This window comes from Neophocaena asiaeorientalis, unplaced genomic scaffold (genome assembly GCF_003031525.2).
Source record: "Neophocaena asiaeorientalis asiaeorientalis breed wild unplaced genomic scaffold, Neophocaena_asiaeorientalis_V1.1 scaffold299, whole genome shotgun sequence".
In the NCBI taxonomy this organism is placed as follows: domain Eukaryota; kingdom Metazoa; phylum Chordata; class Mammalia; order Artiodactyla; family Phocoenidae; genus Neophocaena; species Neophocaena asiaeorientalis.
The window spans coordinates 751,727-770,963 of NW_020172626.1; the positions used below are offsets into that span (position 1 = coordinate 751,727).

Consider the following 19,237-nt stretch of genomic DNA (forward strand, 5'->3'; position numbering starts at 1 on the left):
CGCGCCGCGCCGCGCCGCGCCGGGGGAGCCCGGGCTCCCGAGCTCCTGTCCCGGCCCCGGTCCAGGGGAAAGCAGGGGTGTCCCCGGGCAGAGGCGCACGGCCGCGCGGTCTCCCGCACTCTCCGCGGCCCATCGGTCTCTCCATGGCCTCTCATCAGCAATCCCGGATCCAGGCTTACCTGGAGAAGAACAAGATCGGTCCCCTGTTTGAGGTAAGGCGCTGCAGGTGCGGGCGGTCCCGTTTGTCTTTGGGGGGTTCAGGACACCCCGGAGGGAAGGAGGGAGACAGAAGAGATGCGCGGGAGGGACGCCCCTGTGGCCCCAGTTCTCTCTGTCCGGGCCAGGTGTCCTGGAACGCGGCCGCGCGGGCGGTTCTTCGGTTGCTTGGGCGCGGACAGGTAAGCTCTGGAGGGACAAGCCTTATCCTGGCATGGCAAGTTTGAGGTGTCTGACTGTCTTGCACCTAACCACATGCACGGGGCCCGGACGGGCTGAGACAGACGGATGCACACACTCAGCCGTACACACGCTCACTTTCTTCCTGGAATTCACACTGTCTTGCGCGTTTTTCCCCAAACGTAGGCAGTAGTAGAACCCGTAAAAGGTGGAGGAAGTGCTTAGCAATGGGATGGAATAAGGTTACCTGGGAGAAAACTGAACTGGTAGGAAGTAGGCTTCGGTAGGTGCGGGCGTGTGGAATGAAATTGCCAAGCTGAGGCGCTGACATTGGTCTCTGGATGAAAGGAGTATCCTTTGCCTTGCGGCCCCCCTACCTGTGTTAGGGGGAGAGAGGGGGCCGAGAAAGGTTCGGGAAAAGCACACGCGTATTTATGGGAAGGAGACAGCTCTGAGCTGTTTTCTCTCGCCATCAAAGAATTGATGACAAAAATACAGTAGGAGAATGGAAAAGTGGGAAAACAGGAGAGAATGAGAACGGGGGACTGAAACCAGGCACCGGCAAAGCGTCCCTCCGGTTGCCAGGGCGCTGGGCAGCTGCAGAGGCCAGCGGGGAGGGACGCCCACGGTCCCCTCCTTTCCTGTCCAACCGTCCAGCTGGGCACGGACCCGCTGCGAGAGGACGTGGGAGGGTCGAGATCCCCGCCCCGCCCCCGCCAAAAAAATCCGTTATGGTCATACTTGGGCGTTTACATGACCGCGGTGTCTTAAGGCTGAAACGAGGCAGGAGGAAAGAGATAGCAGAGGATGGAACACCTTCTCCAGGACTGAAGAGAGGAGAATGATAACTGCAGAGAAAATAAGACTGCGAATGAATGTCCCAGCACAAAAAGGGAGCGGACAAGGGTGTGATCGTAACGGGTTTCACATAACCAAGATTTGCAAAATCCCTTCTTTTTCTGACCAACTTTTAAGTTAACCATGTACTGTCTTGGGAGATATGACCATTATTTCAACTGAGAATCACTGTTGTATAGTCATAAAGTCCTACAATATATGTCTTGATTCTTCTTTTTGCAAAAAGTGTTAGCAAAGGAAGTGCATATACAAAAGAAGAGTAGAATTGCTGGAGCTACTAGAATTCCTTTCTTTGCCTTTAGTGTAAAGATTATAGACTATACACTGTATTTAAAGGAGAAATATAATAACCTTCTGTGGCAGTGTGTTAATTGTATCAAAAGAAACATAAAATAAATACATTTAGAGGGTTTCTTCTCTAGAATATAAGTACATTTTCCTAGGGAGAATAAATGAATTGTTTTTAATAGATGCTATTCTCATTTGCTGACTTTTATAATTCCCAAGATTCTCTCCAAGTGACAGTAATAGAGTTTGGAATGTATGTAAACTTTCTATATACATAATTAGGAAATAAATCCAGCTTGGTTTTAAATGCTCACTTTTTCAGTTCCACTGCTGAATCTTAAGGGATGGCAGAATTGTTTCGTAAAATCACTAGACCTCCTCACTAAAAAACAAACAAAGACAAAAGTATATGCTTTGTATTTTATTCATGTTTTTGGGGTAACATATTACATACATCCCCATTAGCTTGGATTGCAGTGATGAGTAGTTCATTTTTAAGGGTTGATGTGCACTTTAAATAATTAAAGGGAGAAAATGGATAAGTTCTCTTCTACTGAAATCAAGTCCTTATGCAACAGTTTTGATCATGAGAGAGCTTCGTTTTGAGAGTAGAATTACATGTACTTTACAAAACTGGAAAGTCTCCTCATACTTGAAAACCAGTGGAACTAGTGTAAAATGGACATATTGATCTATCATTCTCCTCAAAGCTCCCAGGTCTTTGGTTAATAGTTCTCATAAAAATTGCTTCAAGAGATCATAAGAGGAGCCTAGGAACCTGAATTTAGTAAGAAGTAGCACAAATGATGGTCACATATTTAATTCCTGGGCCACATTGTAAGAAACAGTGACATAAGCTAAAATCTCCATTTACCAATTACAAATTGAAATAGGTGGTACCAAGTTTTATTATCTGTGCTTTGTGGTGATTTCTTTGCATGCTGAGGCACTGGCATTAGTGACATAGCTTTACTTTAGTTTTGAAAATATATAAGACCTGACAATATGTTCCCTTTACAGATTTTGTTAGCTAGGTCTGTTTTAAGAAAACTCACTGAAGCGAGGCACTTTAAAGAGAGCACATGAATGTTATTTAAAACAGTAGCAAAGGGCTTCCCTGGTGGCGCAGTGGTTGAGAGTCCGCCTGCCGATGCAGGGGACATGGGTTCGTGCCCCAGCCCAAACAGTAGCAAAGGTAACATATACTGGTATTGAGGATACTTACAACTCATTTTTTTTTAAACCCGTACAGTTTACTTAGTTTAGTTTATTTCTTACTTAGTTTATTTATTTCTAACATTTTATCATTTGAGAAGCTTATCAAAGTGCTGCACACAATATGGTGTTTCAAAAACTACTTTAGAGTGAAATTAATCTTGTTTCCAGGTGATTTAGAAGTATACATTTATACTACCTTTAACTATGTTTGAAGATATTTTGAGGCAATACAAAACCGTGCCTAGAAATCGTTGCATTAGAGTCTTGGGTAGTGATATTTTAATTAAATAGTATGAAGCTATAAGGTGAAAATGGCAATAATGACTTAGATTCCACAAACTCTTTGAAATGTTTGTAAGATATAATACTTTTAGTGCTCTCATTGGCTTGCTCAGGGCAGGCAAGTAGTTAGCAGTCTGGCATCAATCTGTAAGGAATGCTTGATGTTGCTACAATAAGTTAGAACTATAATCTTAATATAGATTTCACACATAGCTCCTCACTTAACTGGCAAGATGTGAAATGGTTTGGCTGCCACCGAAGTAGAATATTTTTGCAACATACATAGGTAAGATACATGGGGCAAACATAAGACTGATCTCAAAGCCTAGGGCTAGGCACCTATCAGTCAAACAACTTGGTGATCAGAAATTCTGTTGCTTATTAGGATCAAGCCATCTACTTTGTTTATATTGTAAGCAGTTTAACTTAATTCTCAAGAGGTTATATGATGTGAAACGTTGCAATAAATTCATTATTTTTAATACAAAGAAGTATACAATTTTCAGTTTCTCTCATCTTGTTAAATAGGATAATTATTTGAAAATTATGGGTTGGAACGGTGCTCAGGGCAGCCATATGTCTTGGTTCCGGCCTAGTCACACTCGCAAGAGTGGGAAATCCTGCACCATCTGATATCACTTATATGTGGAATCTAAAAATTGATACAAATGAACTTATTTACAAAACAGAAACCGACCCACAGACATAGAAAACAAATTTATGGTTACCAAAGGGGAAAGGGGGAGAGGGAGGAATAAGTTAGGAGTTTGGGATTAACAGATACACACCACTATATAGAAAATAGATAAACAACGAGTTATACCACAGGGAACTATACTTAATATCTTATAATAACCCATAATGGAAAAGAATCTGAAAAAGATGATATCTTGATAAATATATATGAATCACTTTGCTGCATACCTGAAACTAATACAACATTATAAATCAACTATACTACAATTTTTAAAAAGCAGAATAATGCGGTCTTCATACAATCTCCATAGAATTTTTAAATCTCTGTCTATTGAAGATGTGGCAAACTAAGTTCACTGCATTTTCCCAAATGTGGTCTGACCCACTCCAAGTAGAATGGAATCACTTTACAACCTTCTGTGTTTAGTGCCTCTACTCACATAGTCTAAATTTGTGTTAACTGATTTGGCATATATGTTATGAGGTGGACTCATCAAATGCATGGTCAACCGTAGCAACCAGATTTGTGTTCTAAATGATATTCCCCATTAAGTGGAACCAGGTATCCTTGGAGAAATGGTTAATTCAAGGCTTGGCACTGGGAAACACAAGATGAACCTGGAACATCTTATTACGCTAAAAAGTAAGGAAGTGGTCAAAGAATGATAGGAACATGTCCAAAGGACGTAGAAGCCAGCTTGAAGAGGCTCCTATTAACTAAATCTGGGACAATTTAAGAAGCAAAATAAAGAATGATAGTAACATTATCTTACTGTATAAAATAGGAATATTTCATTCCACACATTCATGGGATACATGAATGTGTTCAATTTATAGGGAGAAGAGAAAGCTTCACCTTATCGTAAGTACAATGCCAATTAAGAAAACTGGAAGGGATGATGGAATTAGAAAATCACTACTTGGCAACCATCTTAGTAATAATTCGGGCAAGCAACATTAATCAATGCTAAAGCTAATGGGTGAAAGTTGGATGAGGAATGAGATGTTACATAATCTCTAGTATCTTTCCACAAAATAGATGTTAATTATAAAAGGGAAAAAAGTAACTGTAGTGAAGAAACCTGGCAGATGCTACTTTACTCAAGTGTTGTGCCCCCTCTTGGGATGCATTTAAAACAACATGGCATCGCTTCTGTAATATTGCTGCCCATCATGCATGACTTGAATTGAATAATGGGAAAATATCTGATAAGCTTGATGGGGAAATTCTGCTTATCTGGAGTCTTAAAAAATGTTAAGATCATGAAAGTCAAGGGAGGTCTCAGACTGAAGAGACGTGACAAGTAAGTGCAAAATATGTTTCTAGAGTTGATACTTTTGCTATGAAGGACATTTTTGGAAAAGTTGGCGAAACGTGAATGGGGTCTCTAGGTGAAGGGTATATGGAGTCCTTTGTGTTGTTCACATACTTTTTCTGTAAGTTTAAAATTATTTCAAAATTTTTAAAAATATTAAAAATAGAAAAGGACATCTAGGAAATGAGCATTTACAAAATAATTCATCCATTGGGTTTCTTTAAACATTAAATTATGTGAGTGTAGTTAAGAATTGTTATCAATGATTTATACATGACAACCAATGAATAATAAACTAAAATTCTGAGTAAAGAAAATTTACAATTCTGGTTAATTAAGCATATGCATTTTCCTCTACTCCCTCTCAAAATTTTATTGAAATATCAGCAAAAATATTAAAAAAATAAATGCATAAGAGTGCTGGAACACAAGAAAGGGTGCTGAGGCAGAGATACTGTTTCTGTTTGTTTATGAGTGGTGGCATCTCCTTTGCACCTACATGTGATCGAGTGTCACAGAGTCAATGATATGTAGTGAAAATGTCTGCAATTTCCTGGAAGGTACCTAAAATACATGGACTCAGCGGGGACATCTTCTCATATGCCTGTCCTCCTTCCTGCTGTCTGGAATGCCTCTTTGTAATACCTCCCTCCTACCCTTCTTTACTTCTTCCACAACCCCAGGCAACCACTGATCTCCTTTTTGTCACTAAGGTTGGTTTTCCATTTCTAGAGTTTTGTATAAATAGAATCATACTGTATGCTCCTTTTTTGGGGGGAAGGTGTATATCACTTTGTACTTGACATCATTATTTTGCAATTCGCCCATGTTGCATCCTGTATCAGTAGTTTACTTCTTTTTATTGCTGAATTCGTATTTTGTATGGATTTATACTTTTGTTTCTCTTGGGGACCTGGAATAGGTTGGATGGATCATAGAGTAGGTGTATGTTTAACTTTTTTAAGACATTAGCCACTAGTTTTGAAGCTTGTACAATTTTACGTTCCTACCAACTGTGTGTGAGAGTTTCAGTTGTTCACTACTCTCACCCAAACTTGATATCATCTGTCTTTTTAATAATAGCCATTCTAACTGGTTTGTGTGGTATCTCATTGTGGTTTTAATTTGATTTTACATTGTTGCCTCACTCTTACCCCCGATCTGAGGCCAATGTCAGTGAAGACCATGTGAGGAGCCTGGCCTCCTCCCACCCCTGACAGTAATAAGGCATTCCTCTCCCTCCCCATTGGGGTTGTGTCAGAAGAGGCCTAGAGAAGACTCAGGACTTGTGGTCCAGTGGTAACAAGGCCACCCCTGCCATGAAATCCGTGCCAAGACACATCGAAATTAAATTTCTGGGGAAGAAAGACAAGAAAAATCTTGAAAGCAACCTTCTACCTATAGAGGAAAAAGCAATTAGAATGACACCAGATTTCTCATCAGCCCATGGAGGTCCAAGGGAAGTGGCACAATATTTTTCAAGTGCTGAGAAAAAAGAACCTAGGATTCCATTAGAGAAAATATCCTTCACAAATAAAAGGGGAATCAAGAGAATTTGTCACCAGCAGGCCTTCCCTAAAAGTATGGCTAAAGAAGTTCTCTAAACAGAAAGGAAATGATGAAAGAAGAAGGAAGTTTAGAACATCAGGAAGGAAGAAAGAACATGGAGAGAGCAAAAATATGAGTAAATATGATACGTATTCCTTCTCCTCTTGAATTTTCTAAATTATGTCATGATTGAAGCACAATTATAACAATGTCAGATGAGGTTCTAAAAGTATGTAGAGGAAGTACTTAAGAAAATTGTATTATAATCAAGGAAGGGTTAAGAGGTGCAAAGAAGGTAAGGTTTCTATACTTCACTTGAACTGATAAAATGACAATACCTGTTGACTAATTGTATATGTATAATGTAATACCTAGAGCAAGCACTAAAAAAACTATACAAAATGATGCCCTCAAAAACGGTAGATAAATAAAAATGGAATTTAAAAAATGTTCAAGTAACCACCAGGAATAGGAAAAAGAAAAAACTAAAGCAGAGAGAACAAACAGAAAAAAAATAAAGAACATGGCAGACTTTAGCCCTAATATGTCCCTAATTCAATTAAATGCAATGGTCTAAGTATACCAGTTAAAAGAGATTGTCAGAGTGGATTAAAAAACATGACCCAACTAAGAAACTCACTTCAAATACAAAGATACAGGCAGGATAAAAGTAAAAGAATGGAAAAAATATTATGCAAACATCAAAAGAAAGCAGGAATGGCTATGTAAACGTCAGATAAAGTGGACTTTAGAGGATAGAAAATTATCCGAGACAGGAATTGTCATTTTGTAATAATAGAAGGGTCAACCCACCAAGAAAAAGAGCAATCCTGAGTGTGTATGCACTGAGCAGCAGAGCCGCAGAACGTGTGAAGCAGAAACTGATAGAACTAAGAAGAGAAATAGACAAATCTGTAATTATAGTTCAAGACTTCAAAACCCCTCTCTTGACAATTGAGAGAACAACTAGGCAGAAATTCAGAAACACCATAGAAGAACTCAACAGCACATCAGACAACAGGGTCTAGTTGACATTTGTAGACCGCTCCATGCAACAGTATCAGAATGCACATTCCTTTCAAGTGGCATGGAATGCATACAGAGATAGACCATTCCCTAAACCACGAAACAATCCTCAATGGAAAACATACAAGGTGTTTTCTCCAACACAGTGGGATGAAACTAGAAATCAGTAATAGAAGGAACACAGGAAGATTCCTAAAACGCTGGGAAACGGTGCAACACGCTTCTACATAATCTACTTGTCAAAGAAGAAATCACAAGGAAATAAAAACCCATCTAACAACGAAAAGGAAGGTGTGTCAAAGTTTATGAGACACAGCTCAAGCAGTGCGGAGAGGGAATTTTACAGCACTAAAATGCATAGGATAAAAAAGTGGACTGGGACTTCCCTGGTGATCCAGTAGTTAAGTCTCCGAGCTTCCAATGCAGGAGCCACAGGTTCGATCCCTGGTCAGGGAAATAGGATGCCACATGCCATGCAGTCAAAAAAAAAAAAACACTTAAAAAAGTGGACTGATGTGTGTGACTGGTCTGAACAGGGCCTCTGCTTTCTATACCATTTTTCGGTGCACTCCCAATAGTACAGCACAGTCTATCCAGAGGGAGAGAGGACCGTTCCACAGTGAAGGATGTGTGTGCATCAGTAATCTGCAGACAATAGGTATCAGTTCATATATTATGTCATGTCTTGTATCTAGAAGTAGATATTAAATTTTTATTTATTTATTTATTTAGGCTGCATTTGGTCTTCTCTGCTGCGCATGTTTCTCTAGTTGCGGTGAAGGGGGCTACTCTTTGTTGCAGTGGGCGGGCTTCTCAGTGTGGCGGCTTCTCTTACTGTAGAGCACGGGCTCTAGGCCCACAGGCTTCAGTAGTTGTGGCTCGCGGGCTCTCGAGTGCAGGCTCAGTAGTTGTGACGCACGGGCTTAATTGCACCAAGGCATGTGGGATCCTCCTGGACCAGGGCTTGAACCTGTGTCCCCTGCATTGGCAGGCGGATTCTTAACCACTGAACCACCAGGGAAGTCCCCAGCATTACTTTAACTGTCAATCCTAAACCCAGTCCATTCCTGGTGGCAAGAATCAGACTATTATCTATTTATTTATTTATGGCTACGTTGGGTCTTCGTTGCTGCACGCAGGCTTTCTCTAGTTGCAGGCAGCTGGGGCTACTCTTTGTTGCGGTGCGCCGGCTTCCATTGCGGTGGCTTCTCTTGTTGTGGAGCACGGGCTCTAGGTGCGAGGGCTTCCAGGCTTCCGTAGTTGTGGCTCTTGGGTTCTAGAGTGCAGACTCAGTAGTTGTGGCACACCGGCTTATTTGCTCCATGGCATGTGGGATATTCCCGGACCAGGGCTCGAACCTGTGTCCCCCCGCATTGGCAGGGGGATTCTTAACCACTGTGCCACCAGCGAAACCCCTGACCATTTTTTGATTGGATTGTTTGTTTTTTTAGTATTGAGCTGCATAAGCTGTTTATATATTTTGGAGACAAATCCTTTATCCATTGATTCATTTGCAAATATTTTCTCCCAGTCTGAGGGTTGTCTTTTCATCTTGTTTATAGTTTCTTTTGCTTTGCAAAAGCTTTTAAGTTTCATTAGGTCCCATTTGTTTATTTTTGTTTTTGTTTCCATTACTCTAGGAGGTGGATCAAAAAAGATCTTGCTGTGATTTATGTCAAAGAGTGTTCTTCCTATGTTTTCCTCTAAGAGTTTGATAGTGTCCAGTCTTACATTTAGGTCTCTAATCCATTTTGAGTTTATTTTTTGTGAATGGCGTTAGGGATTGTTCTAATTTCATTCTTTTACATGTAGCTGTACAGTTTTCCCAGCACCACTTATTGAAGAGGCTGTCTTTTCTTCATTGTATATTCTTGCCTCCTTTATCAAAAATAAGGTGACCATATGTGCATGGGTTATCTCTGGGCTTTCTATCCTGTTCCATTGATCTATATTTCTGTTTTTGTGCCAGTACCATACTGTCTTGATTACTGTAGCTTTGTAGTATAGTCTGAAATCTGGGAGCCTGATTCCTCCAGCTCCGTTTTTCTTTCTCAAGATTGCTTTGGCTATTCGAGGTCTTTTGTGTTTCCATACAAACTGTGAAATTTTTTGTTCTAGTTTTGTGAAAAATGCCATTGGTAGTTTGATAGGGATTGCATTGAATCTGTAGATTGCTTTAGGTAGTATAGTCATTTTCACAATGTTGATTCTTCCAATCCAAGAACATGGTATATCTCTCCATCTGTTTGTATCATCTTTAATTTCTTTCATCAGTGTCTTATAGTTTTCTGCATACAGGTCTTTTGTCTCCTTAAGTAGGTTTATTCCGAGGTATTCTATTCTTTTTGTTGCAGTGGTAAATGGGAGTGTTTCCTTAATTTCTCTTTCAGATTTTTCATCATTAGTGTATAGGAATGCAAGAGATTTCTGTGCATTAATTTTGTATCCTGCTACTTTACCAAATTCATTGATTAGCTCTAGTAGTTTTCTTGTGGCATTTTTAGGAGTCTCTATGTACAATATCATGTAATCTGCAAACAGTGACAGTGACACTGTCACTGATCCAGGACCTCGGAAAAAGAATGGAGGCAAAAATCGAGAAGATGCAAGAAATGTTTAACAAAGACCTAGAAGAATTAAAGAACAAACAAACAGAGATAAACAATACAATAACTGAAATGAAAACTACACTAGAAGGAATCAATAGCAGACAAACAGTGACACTTCTTCTTTTCCAATTTGTATTCCTTTTATTTCTTTTTCTTCTCTGATTGCCGTGGCCAGGACTTCCAAAACTATGTTGAATAATAGTGGCGAGAGTGGACATCCTTGTCTTGTTCCTGATCTTAGAGGAAATGCTTTCAGGTTTTCCACCATTGAGAATGATGTTTGCTGTGGGTTTGTCATATATGACCTTTATTATGTTGAGGTAGGTTCCCTCTATGCCCACTTTCTGGAGAGTTTTTATCATAAATGGGTGTTGAATTTTGTCAAAAGCTTCTTCTGCATCTTATCAGATGATCATATGGTTTTTATTCTTCAATTTCTTACTATGGTGTATCACATTGATTGGTTTGTGTATATTGAAGAATCCTTGCATCCCTGGGATAAGTAAGTCTATTGTGTTTTTTAGAGCTTGCGTTTCCTTATTAATTTTCTGTTTAGATGATCTGTCCTTTCGTGTAAGTGAGGTGTTAAAGTCCCCTGCTATTACTGTGTTACTGTCGATTTCCTTTTGTAAGTGTTAGCAGTTGCCTTATGTATTGAGGTGCTCCTATGTTGGGTGCCTATATATTGATAATTGTTATATCTTCTTCTTGGACCGATCCTTTGATCATTATGTAGTGTCCTTCCTTGTCTTGGTAACATTCTTTATTTTATAGTCTATTTTATCTGACACGAGTATTGCTACTCCAGCTTTCTTTTGATTTCCATTTGCATGGAATATCTTTTTCCATCCCCCTCACTTCCAGTCTGTATGTGTCCCTAGGTCTGAAGTGGGTCTCTTGTAGACAGCATATATATGGGTCATGTTTTTGTATCCATCCAGTGAGCCTGTGTCTTTTGGTTGGAGCATTTAATCCATTCACATTTAAGGTAATTATTGATATGTATGTTCCTATGACCATTTTCTTAATTGTTTTGGGTTTGTTTTTGTAGGTCCCTTTCTTCTCTTGTGTTTCCCACTTAGAGAAGTTCCTTTAGCATTTGTTGTAGAGCTGTTTTGGTGGTGCTGAATTCTCTTAGCTTTTGCTTGTCTGTAAAGCTTTTGATTTTTCTGTTGAATCTGAATCAGATCCATGCTGGGTAGTGTAATATTGGTTGTAGGTTCTTCCCTGTCATCACTTTAAATATATCATGCCACTCCCTTCTGGCTTGTAGAGTTTCTGCTGAGAAATCAGCTGTTAAACTTACGGGAGTTCTCTTGTATGTTATTGTCGTTTTTCCCTTGTTGCTGTCAGTAATTTTTCTTTGTCTTTAATTTTCGTCAATTTGATTACTATGTGTTTCGGTGTGTTTCTCCTTGGTCTTATCCTGCCTGGGACTCTGTGTGCTTCCTGGACTTGGGTGGCTATTTCCTTTCCTATGTTAGGGAAGTTTTCCACTGTAATCTCTTCAACTATTTTCTCGGGTTCTTTCTCTCTCTCTTCTCCTTCTGGGACCCCTATGATGCAAATGTGGTTGCATTTAATGTTGTTCCAGAGGTCTCTTAGGCTGTCTTCATTTCTTTTCATTCTTTTTTCTTTATTCTGTTCCATGGCAGTGAATTCCACCATTCTGTCTTCCAGGTCACTTATCCGTTCTTCTGCCTCAGTTATTCTGCTATTGATTCCTTCTAGTGTAGTTTTCATTTCAGTTATTGTATTGTTTATCTCTGTTTGTTTGTTCTTTAATTCTTCTAGGTCTTTGTTAAACATTTCTTGCATCTTCTCGATTTTTGCCTCCATTCTTTTTCCGAGGTCCTGGATCATCTTCACTATCATTATCCTGATTTCTTTTTCTGGAAGGTTGCCTATCTCCACTTCATTTAGTTGTTTTTCTGGGGGTTTTGTCTTGTTCCTTCATCTGGTATATAGCCCTCTGCCTTTTCATCTTGTCTATCTTTCTGTGAATGTGGTTTTTGTTCCAAAGGCTGCAGGATTGTAGTTCTTCTTGCTTCTGCTGTCTGCCCTCTGGTGGATGAGACTATGCAAGTTCATCTATTTTCTTTCCTTCCATTGCTTCCATGGCTTGGACCTTCCCTTCATTTCTCTTTGCAGCATTATCTGATTCCTTCCACATGTCACTGATTCCTGTTTAAACAAAGAAACACATATTAAAAATCCAAAAAAAAAAAACCTGACCAGTGTAGACCACTTTCTAGAAACTAAGAAAAAGCAAATTACTGTCTTAGATACAGCTGTGCCAGCATACCTTCTGATCCTCATGGGTGCATACGTCTACACCTCACCCTTTGTCTTGTTGTATATTAATCCGAGGCTCTATGGTTAGAGAAAATACCTTCAGAGCCTTTGAGATTTTTAAATATGGTCCAATATGCCTTTAAATGTACTTGATACATTTAAAAAAATATTAGCTGCATTTTTCCCTGACAGGAACGAGATGTACTTGAAAGAGAAATTGAGTTTCAGTTCAGAAAAATAAGTTGTAGAGAATGAAAGAAACATGAAGAGACATCTAGCATTTAATTATGTTTAATTGTCACTGTGGAAATTTCTGTTTACAGTATTGGCATTTAAAAAAAGATATTTTCAGAAGTGACATTTTGATTAGGATAATTTTCTGCTTCCAACATAGTGTGTTTTTATCTTTATTTGGCTCCATGGCTGTCAAGGCAGCAAAAATGTTAATAAGCTTTTTTAGATTGGATGAATGCAGGTCCCAGATGTCTTGGTTCTAACTGGGGCTTGTTGTATACATTGCTATTTCATTGACATAAAAAACCACTTTATGCCACACTAACTGAATTCAGTTGTACAACTTGGTGGATAGATATACTTAAGACATTGGTGAGCTCAGCAAATATTTTATATGTGTGACAATTTGGAAGGAAACTCAGGATTGAAACCCAGGCTCGGAAGAATTCAATTCAAAGCAATCAAAATTTACAACACATGCCCTTGCTTCAGCAGATGTTTTGGGGAAAAATCTTTGACTCCTTTTTGAGTGTCAAATTATGCCTTGAGGCTAAATTCCACCTGAGGGTCAATATTAATAAATTAGGTAAAAAGTATAAGCAAAAAGATGGAAGCTAGTAAGATAAGTTATCCTAGCGAAAAGAAGGCTTTGAGGTGACGGAATTACAATTAAGAATGGTAGAAGAAACTATCATGAAGTAAAGTGTGAAGGATTTCAGTTTTTTAGTACAAGAATAGGTTAATGAAAGAATACTTCAGCATTTTTTCAGCATAATAAGAAATGCAACAAAAAGCTTGACTACCTTGGCTAGTTTAATTGTCGCATTATCTGAAGGAGGAAGATTAGGCTATGATTCTCTCCAAAGAGAAAACAATAAACTTCATGAATCTGTATTCAAAAGCCCCGCTCTAAGTTTAAATCTTCCAGAGGGCCTTTGTGGGTTAACTAACCAGGCTCTAATTAATCCACCAAATCCCTGCATTTCATGTGTAGTCAGTACTGTATTATGTTGTTTTATGCTTTTAACAACGCTATTGTTTTATCATGCCTGTTTCCCATGTGAAGAATCTTAGCTCTCTAGTGTTGACATAACTTTCCCCAAATATACAGAGCATAAGTGGGGGAGATGATGTGAACCTGGGATATGTCTGAGTCCAAAGCTTATACTTTAAAATTTTTTTATTTTTAAAATATTTTCAGCTTTATTGAGATATAATTGACATATAATATTGTGTAAGTTTAAGGTACACAAAGTGTTGGTTTTATACACTTTTATACATTGTAAAATGATTACTACCATAGTGTTAGCTAACACCTCTATCATGTTACATAATTACTACTTCTTTCTTGTGGTGAGAACATTTAAGATCTACTCTCTCAGCAACTTTCAAGTATATGATACAATGTTATTAACTATGGTCATCATGCTGTACGTTAGAATCCCAGAACTTGTTCATCTTATGACTGGAAGTTTATAACTCTTTGATCAGTGTCTCCCCAATCCTCCATGTCCCTTCTTCTGGTAGCCACCATTCTACTCTTTGTTTCTATGAGTTTGGCTTTTTTAGATTCCACATAGAAGTGATATCATACAGTATTTGTCTTTCTCTGACTTATTTCACTTAGCATCATGCCTTCAAGGTGCATCCATGTTGTTGCAAATGGCATGATTTCCTTTTCTCATGACTGAATAATGTCCTTGTGTGTGTGTGTGTGTGTGTGTGTGTGTGTGTGTGTGTGTGTGTGTACACCACATCTTCTTTATCCATTCATCCATTGACAGATATTTAGGTTGTTTCCATATCTTGGCTATTGTGAATGATGCTGCAGTGAACATGGGAGTGCAGATATCTCTTTGAGATCCTGTTTTCACTTCTTTTGGGTATATACTCAGAAGTGGGATTACTGGATTGTATGGTAGTTCTACTTTTAATATTTTGAGGAATGTCCATACTGTTTCCATACTGGCTGTACCAGTTTACATTCCCACCAACAGTGTACAAGCGTTCCCTTTTCACATCCTCACCAACACTTGTGATCTCTTGTCTTTTTGATGATCAAAGCTCACACTTTTAGCTACTAGGCTAGTTTGCCCTCTATCTGCTTAGACTCTCCACACTGTCCAATACAGCAGCCACTAGCCACATGTGACTGTTTAAACTAAATGAAATTAAATTAAAAATTCAGTCCTCATTCTCACCAGCCGTATTTTAACAGCTCAGTAGTAACACGTGGCTGCTGAATTGACCACAGCAGACATAGATTATTGCCATTATTGCAGAATATGTAATTGGACAGCATTGCCTTAGCTTCAGAGGTATCTCCTTTTCCCATTCTCCCTGGCCTTCCAACTATTCCACGCAGTGAGATGCTGTTTTCCCTGGGCTCCTGTAACACCATCCTCTCCTAGTTTTCCTTCTGCCTCTTTAAGCCATTTCTTCTCTGTCTCCTTTGGGAACTCTTCCACCTCCACCTCCTCTTTAAATGTTGAATATTCTCAGGGCTTAGTCCTAGAGCTCATCCACTTCTATGGATTCAAATTTCGATTTGCTGACAATTCTGAATTTTTGACTTTCACTTCATATCATGTCTTCTGATATGTCTCCATCCTTGCCATTTGGATTTGTTTCCAGTTCCACCTTCCTGGGAAAGAAAGCCTCATTAGACAAGAATTAGAAAATGAGAGGATGACTCTAGTGATTCGAAGAAGAGTATTATCTTTCCCTTTGGACCAGACATTGGGTCTGGATGTCTATGAAGCTATTCAGTGCAGCAGAGGTTAAGGATGGCACTGGGCCAAGAACTAGGAAATGCAAAAGACAGGCAAGATGTAGCTGTCATCCTTGGCCCAGTGCACACTTGAAAGTAAAATTATCTGAGATCATTATCATGATTGTGTTCATGGTTTTCTTACTTCATAATCTTTAGTAAAAATGTTACTGAAAATTCTGAACCTATTTCAACAGTACTGTATGGAACATATTAAGGAGAGAAACTTTTGCCTAAATTTGGGTAAGAGTTAACCATGAGATTATGTCTTCCATCCCTCCATCCTTTCATCTCTTACTTCACACCCACGTGGCAGTGACTGTGATTATCATGAGTTGCTCCAGAGGTCTATGTCTTGCTTTTGTGGTTCAGACCTTTCCCCATCATGAAACTTTCCTTCCAGTGTTAATATTGAAGTTTATAGTTTTCAGTATTACTAAAAATGCACATTCCTCTTAAGCTGCCTACTGAGAGGAAATATATTTGTGTCTGGAAGATTTCTTCACGGCTTTAGATCTAATATATACATCTACACCTGCGATAAGAGGATGATGAAGCTTCTAAGTTATCACATTAAATTTGTGCTTCAAGTTGTAGAGTGTGCAGTAGAGCACCTTTCTGGGAAGAAATTAGGAAAAAACTCCCTCACCTCACCTTGCCTCCACCGAGCCTATCCTGATTCTCTCTATGGTCATATCCTTTCTATGGCCATCGGTATCTCCATAAATACTTTGCAGCAGTGTGCCCAAGAGAATTTTCTGGCAGTAACTATATGCTGGGAGACTACTGAATGAAGGAATCCAGGTTTATATCATTAGGCAGTCTAAATGAAGCTGTGTATCTTTTCCAGTAGGGTGGCCGGTGTATTTCTGTTTTACTAAAAGCAACGTACTAGACTTTGGGATCGATATGGGTGTATTTTAAGCAGTCTGCCATTCAGATGTGTGTCCTACTTATAAGGAGATACTTAACCACAGTGCCCTTTCTCAGCGGATACAATAGGATGGGAGGTTTTACCCATTTTTATAACTTGAACTAAAGCTAAATCTTTACAGACAGAAATTGTTCAAATTCTGCTTTCTGAAACTATTAATTTAAAATTTTGTTTGCATCTCAAGTCAACATCAATTTAGACTTCTCAGCCCATTTCTTTGAAGTTTTAATGGGTTCCTTAATTACAGAGGGAACCGATATCAGCAAAAGCAATGGACCAGAAGAACGTGTATTCAATGACTTTTGCCAGTTTAGTATTCTACATCCAAATGTATTGCTGTTTGTATCAATTCTAGGAGATTTGCTGAGTGGCCCCAACATCATGTTTGGAATGAATGTGTCATCTGTGGAGCTGGCCTCTGCTTCTGGCTCCGTGCTTTTGTTGCCAGTGTATCACTTTACTTGTTAAATGAAAGAAGAGAAGATTAATTGGTTAATATTAAAATTCTAAGACTTATGGTTAAGCGTGGTATAATAAAGAACACTGAGTACTAAGGAAGAGAAACAATGCTCAGTGGACGCCAGTATGAGTTTACTGTGTACAAGTTACCCTTTGCTGTTGCTGGTCACTATTAGATTAATTGGCTGAAACTGGTTGCTGAAATACAGAAAAATACTTTGACAAGGAAATTGATTCAGTTACTATGTGTAGACATCACTATTATTTCCACCTAGCCAAAGGTATTGTTCTCTCTCTCTCTCTGCATATATTTTGAAAGATTGGAAGTACAGGTTCTAATAATGTCATGATGGAACAGAGCTCATGGTGGGAGCAGATGGTGAGATTTTAGCAGATGACATGGAAAAAGTGGAATAATTCTACCTTTATTTTGCTGATATATTTTCTATCAAAAATGATTATCTTTAAAAAACTGCAAAATTGGATGTTCTTGATTAAGAGGAAGCTGAAGATCTAGAAATGAGAAAAAATAATGCACTATACTTTTAATCAGTTAAAGGTTTCTTGTTCCAGAGCACTTATATCCTTCTGAATTTAAAGAACTTGGATTGAGGTCATAATAAGCTGACATCTAACCACAATTACTATGTGTCAGTCACTATTCTAAGCACCAGGATATATCTTATTTGATTCTCACAACAATCCTATGTGGGAATTTTGTTAGCTCCATTTTAATGATAAGGGTATTGAAGCAAAGAGAGGTTAACTTGCTTAAGGTCATACATCAATCAGATAGAGGAGCTACGATGCAAACCCAGGTATTTTTCTATCAATATCGCTGCTCTTCATCCCCATGCCAGACTTGCCAAGCTGGAACATAAAAGTGCCAAAGTATGGGAGGCAGGAAAAGGATTTTTAATTTTCAAGGTAGTAGGCTAGGTATATTCAGCAGAAGACAAGAATAATTGTTCTATAGTAAAATCAGAGAATTTATGATGAAATGTTGATTAATGAAATCTGTGTGCTTAGAGTGGGAAATCTGTGCCACTGAAGCCACTATGAGTTTATTGAAAACAAATCATTTCACTCTAGCTCAATCTTCCTTTCTGATATAAGATAACTAGGCTCACTGATACGATCCATTTAGGAGACATAGCCTGAGATTTTTTCCCAGGCAATTGGAAAAGTCTTCCATATGCATAAGATGGTTATATATAAGGTAGAGAAATGTGGATTGAGTGATAGTACAGTCACTTGGAGCTTGTTGGACCACCCTATCCAGGAGGATGCACTGGTGATTGATGGGAGCCTGGAAGGCAGTACTCAATGACTTGCTGGTGCCAGAAATGTCCTGGTCAATATTTTTACCAATGACTTAGGTGATGAAAGGCAAGCTATATTTTAAAGATTCATGGATGATATAATCAGAATTTTGAAAAGCAGAGCCTGGAATTTAAGATGAACAATATGACCCTTCATAGGAATAAAGATGAAGTTCAACATTTAATTGGAAATATTCTAAATGCAATTGTCATTGCCATAATGGCTAGGATAATGAGAAATGTTTGAAATATTTAGAAATACTAAATTTAAGAAATAAAACTTAAGGGGAACATCACCTGTGTCTTCAAATACATGAAAGATTATTGTATGGAACATATATTTTTGTCTGTATATGTTCAGGAGACAAAACTGGAATCAATGGGTAAAAACAACATGACAACTTCCTGATGATATTAACTGTTTAAACACTGAACAGTTTATTTTTTCCTTCTATAAGCTCCTAAGGGTTTATGACATAAGAGATTGGTTTTAGGTAACTGCCAATTCTACTTGGATCTCTGTTATGGTTTGAGAAGTGTTAAGGGATTCCCTTCACCTCTTTCCAAAATGCCTTTTACCACTCGAACTTCCGTAAACCTTTAAGCTTCCATCTTACTTATGGCATTAGGGCATGGTTTCTCAGCGTCAGCACTGTTGACATTTTGGACCAGATAATTCTTTGCTGTGGGGGAACGTGTTGTAGGACATTTAGCAACTCTACCCACTAGATGCTAGTAACACTTCTCCCAGTCGTGGCAATCAAAAATGACTCTTGACATTACCAAATATGCCCTGAGGGACAAAATCACCACAGCTTGATAACCATTGCTTGAGGGAAAGGCATTAAACGTCTTTGCAAAATGCAAATGTTCGTAGGAGGTATATAAACCAATTACCAGTCAAGAATACAAGATGAATGGGACTTCCCTGGTGGTCCAGTGGTTAATACTTCACCTTCCGACACGGGGGTGTGGGTTTGATCCCT

General features: G+C 38.7%; 1 protein-coding gene across 1 annotated transcript in view; it reads left to right on the top strand.

The window, feature by feature from the left end:
- Positions 1–19,237, top strand: part of CUNH8orf34 (chromosome unknown C8orf34 homolog) — a 108,614-nt gene that overhangs the window by 279 nt on the left and 89,098 nt on the right. The window contains 2 exon segments of the mRNA XM_024739013.1: positions 6–76; positions 78–212. Coding sequence (XP_024594781.1) covers positions 6–76; positions 78–212 — 206 coding nt within the window.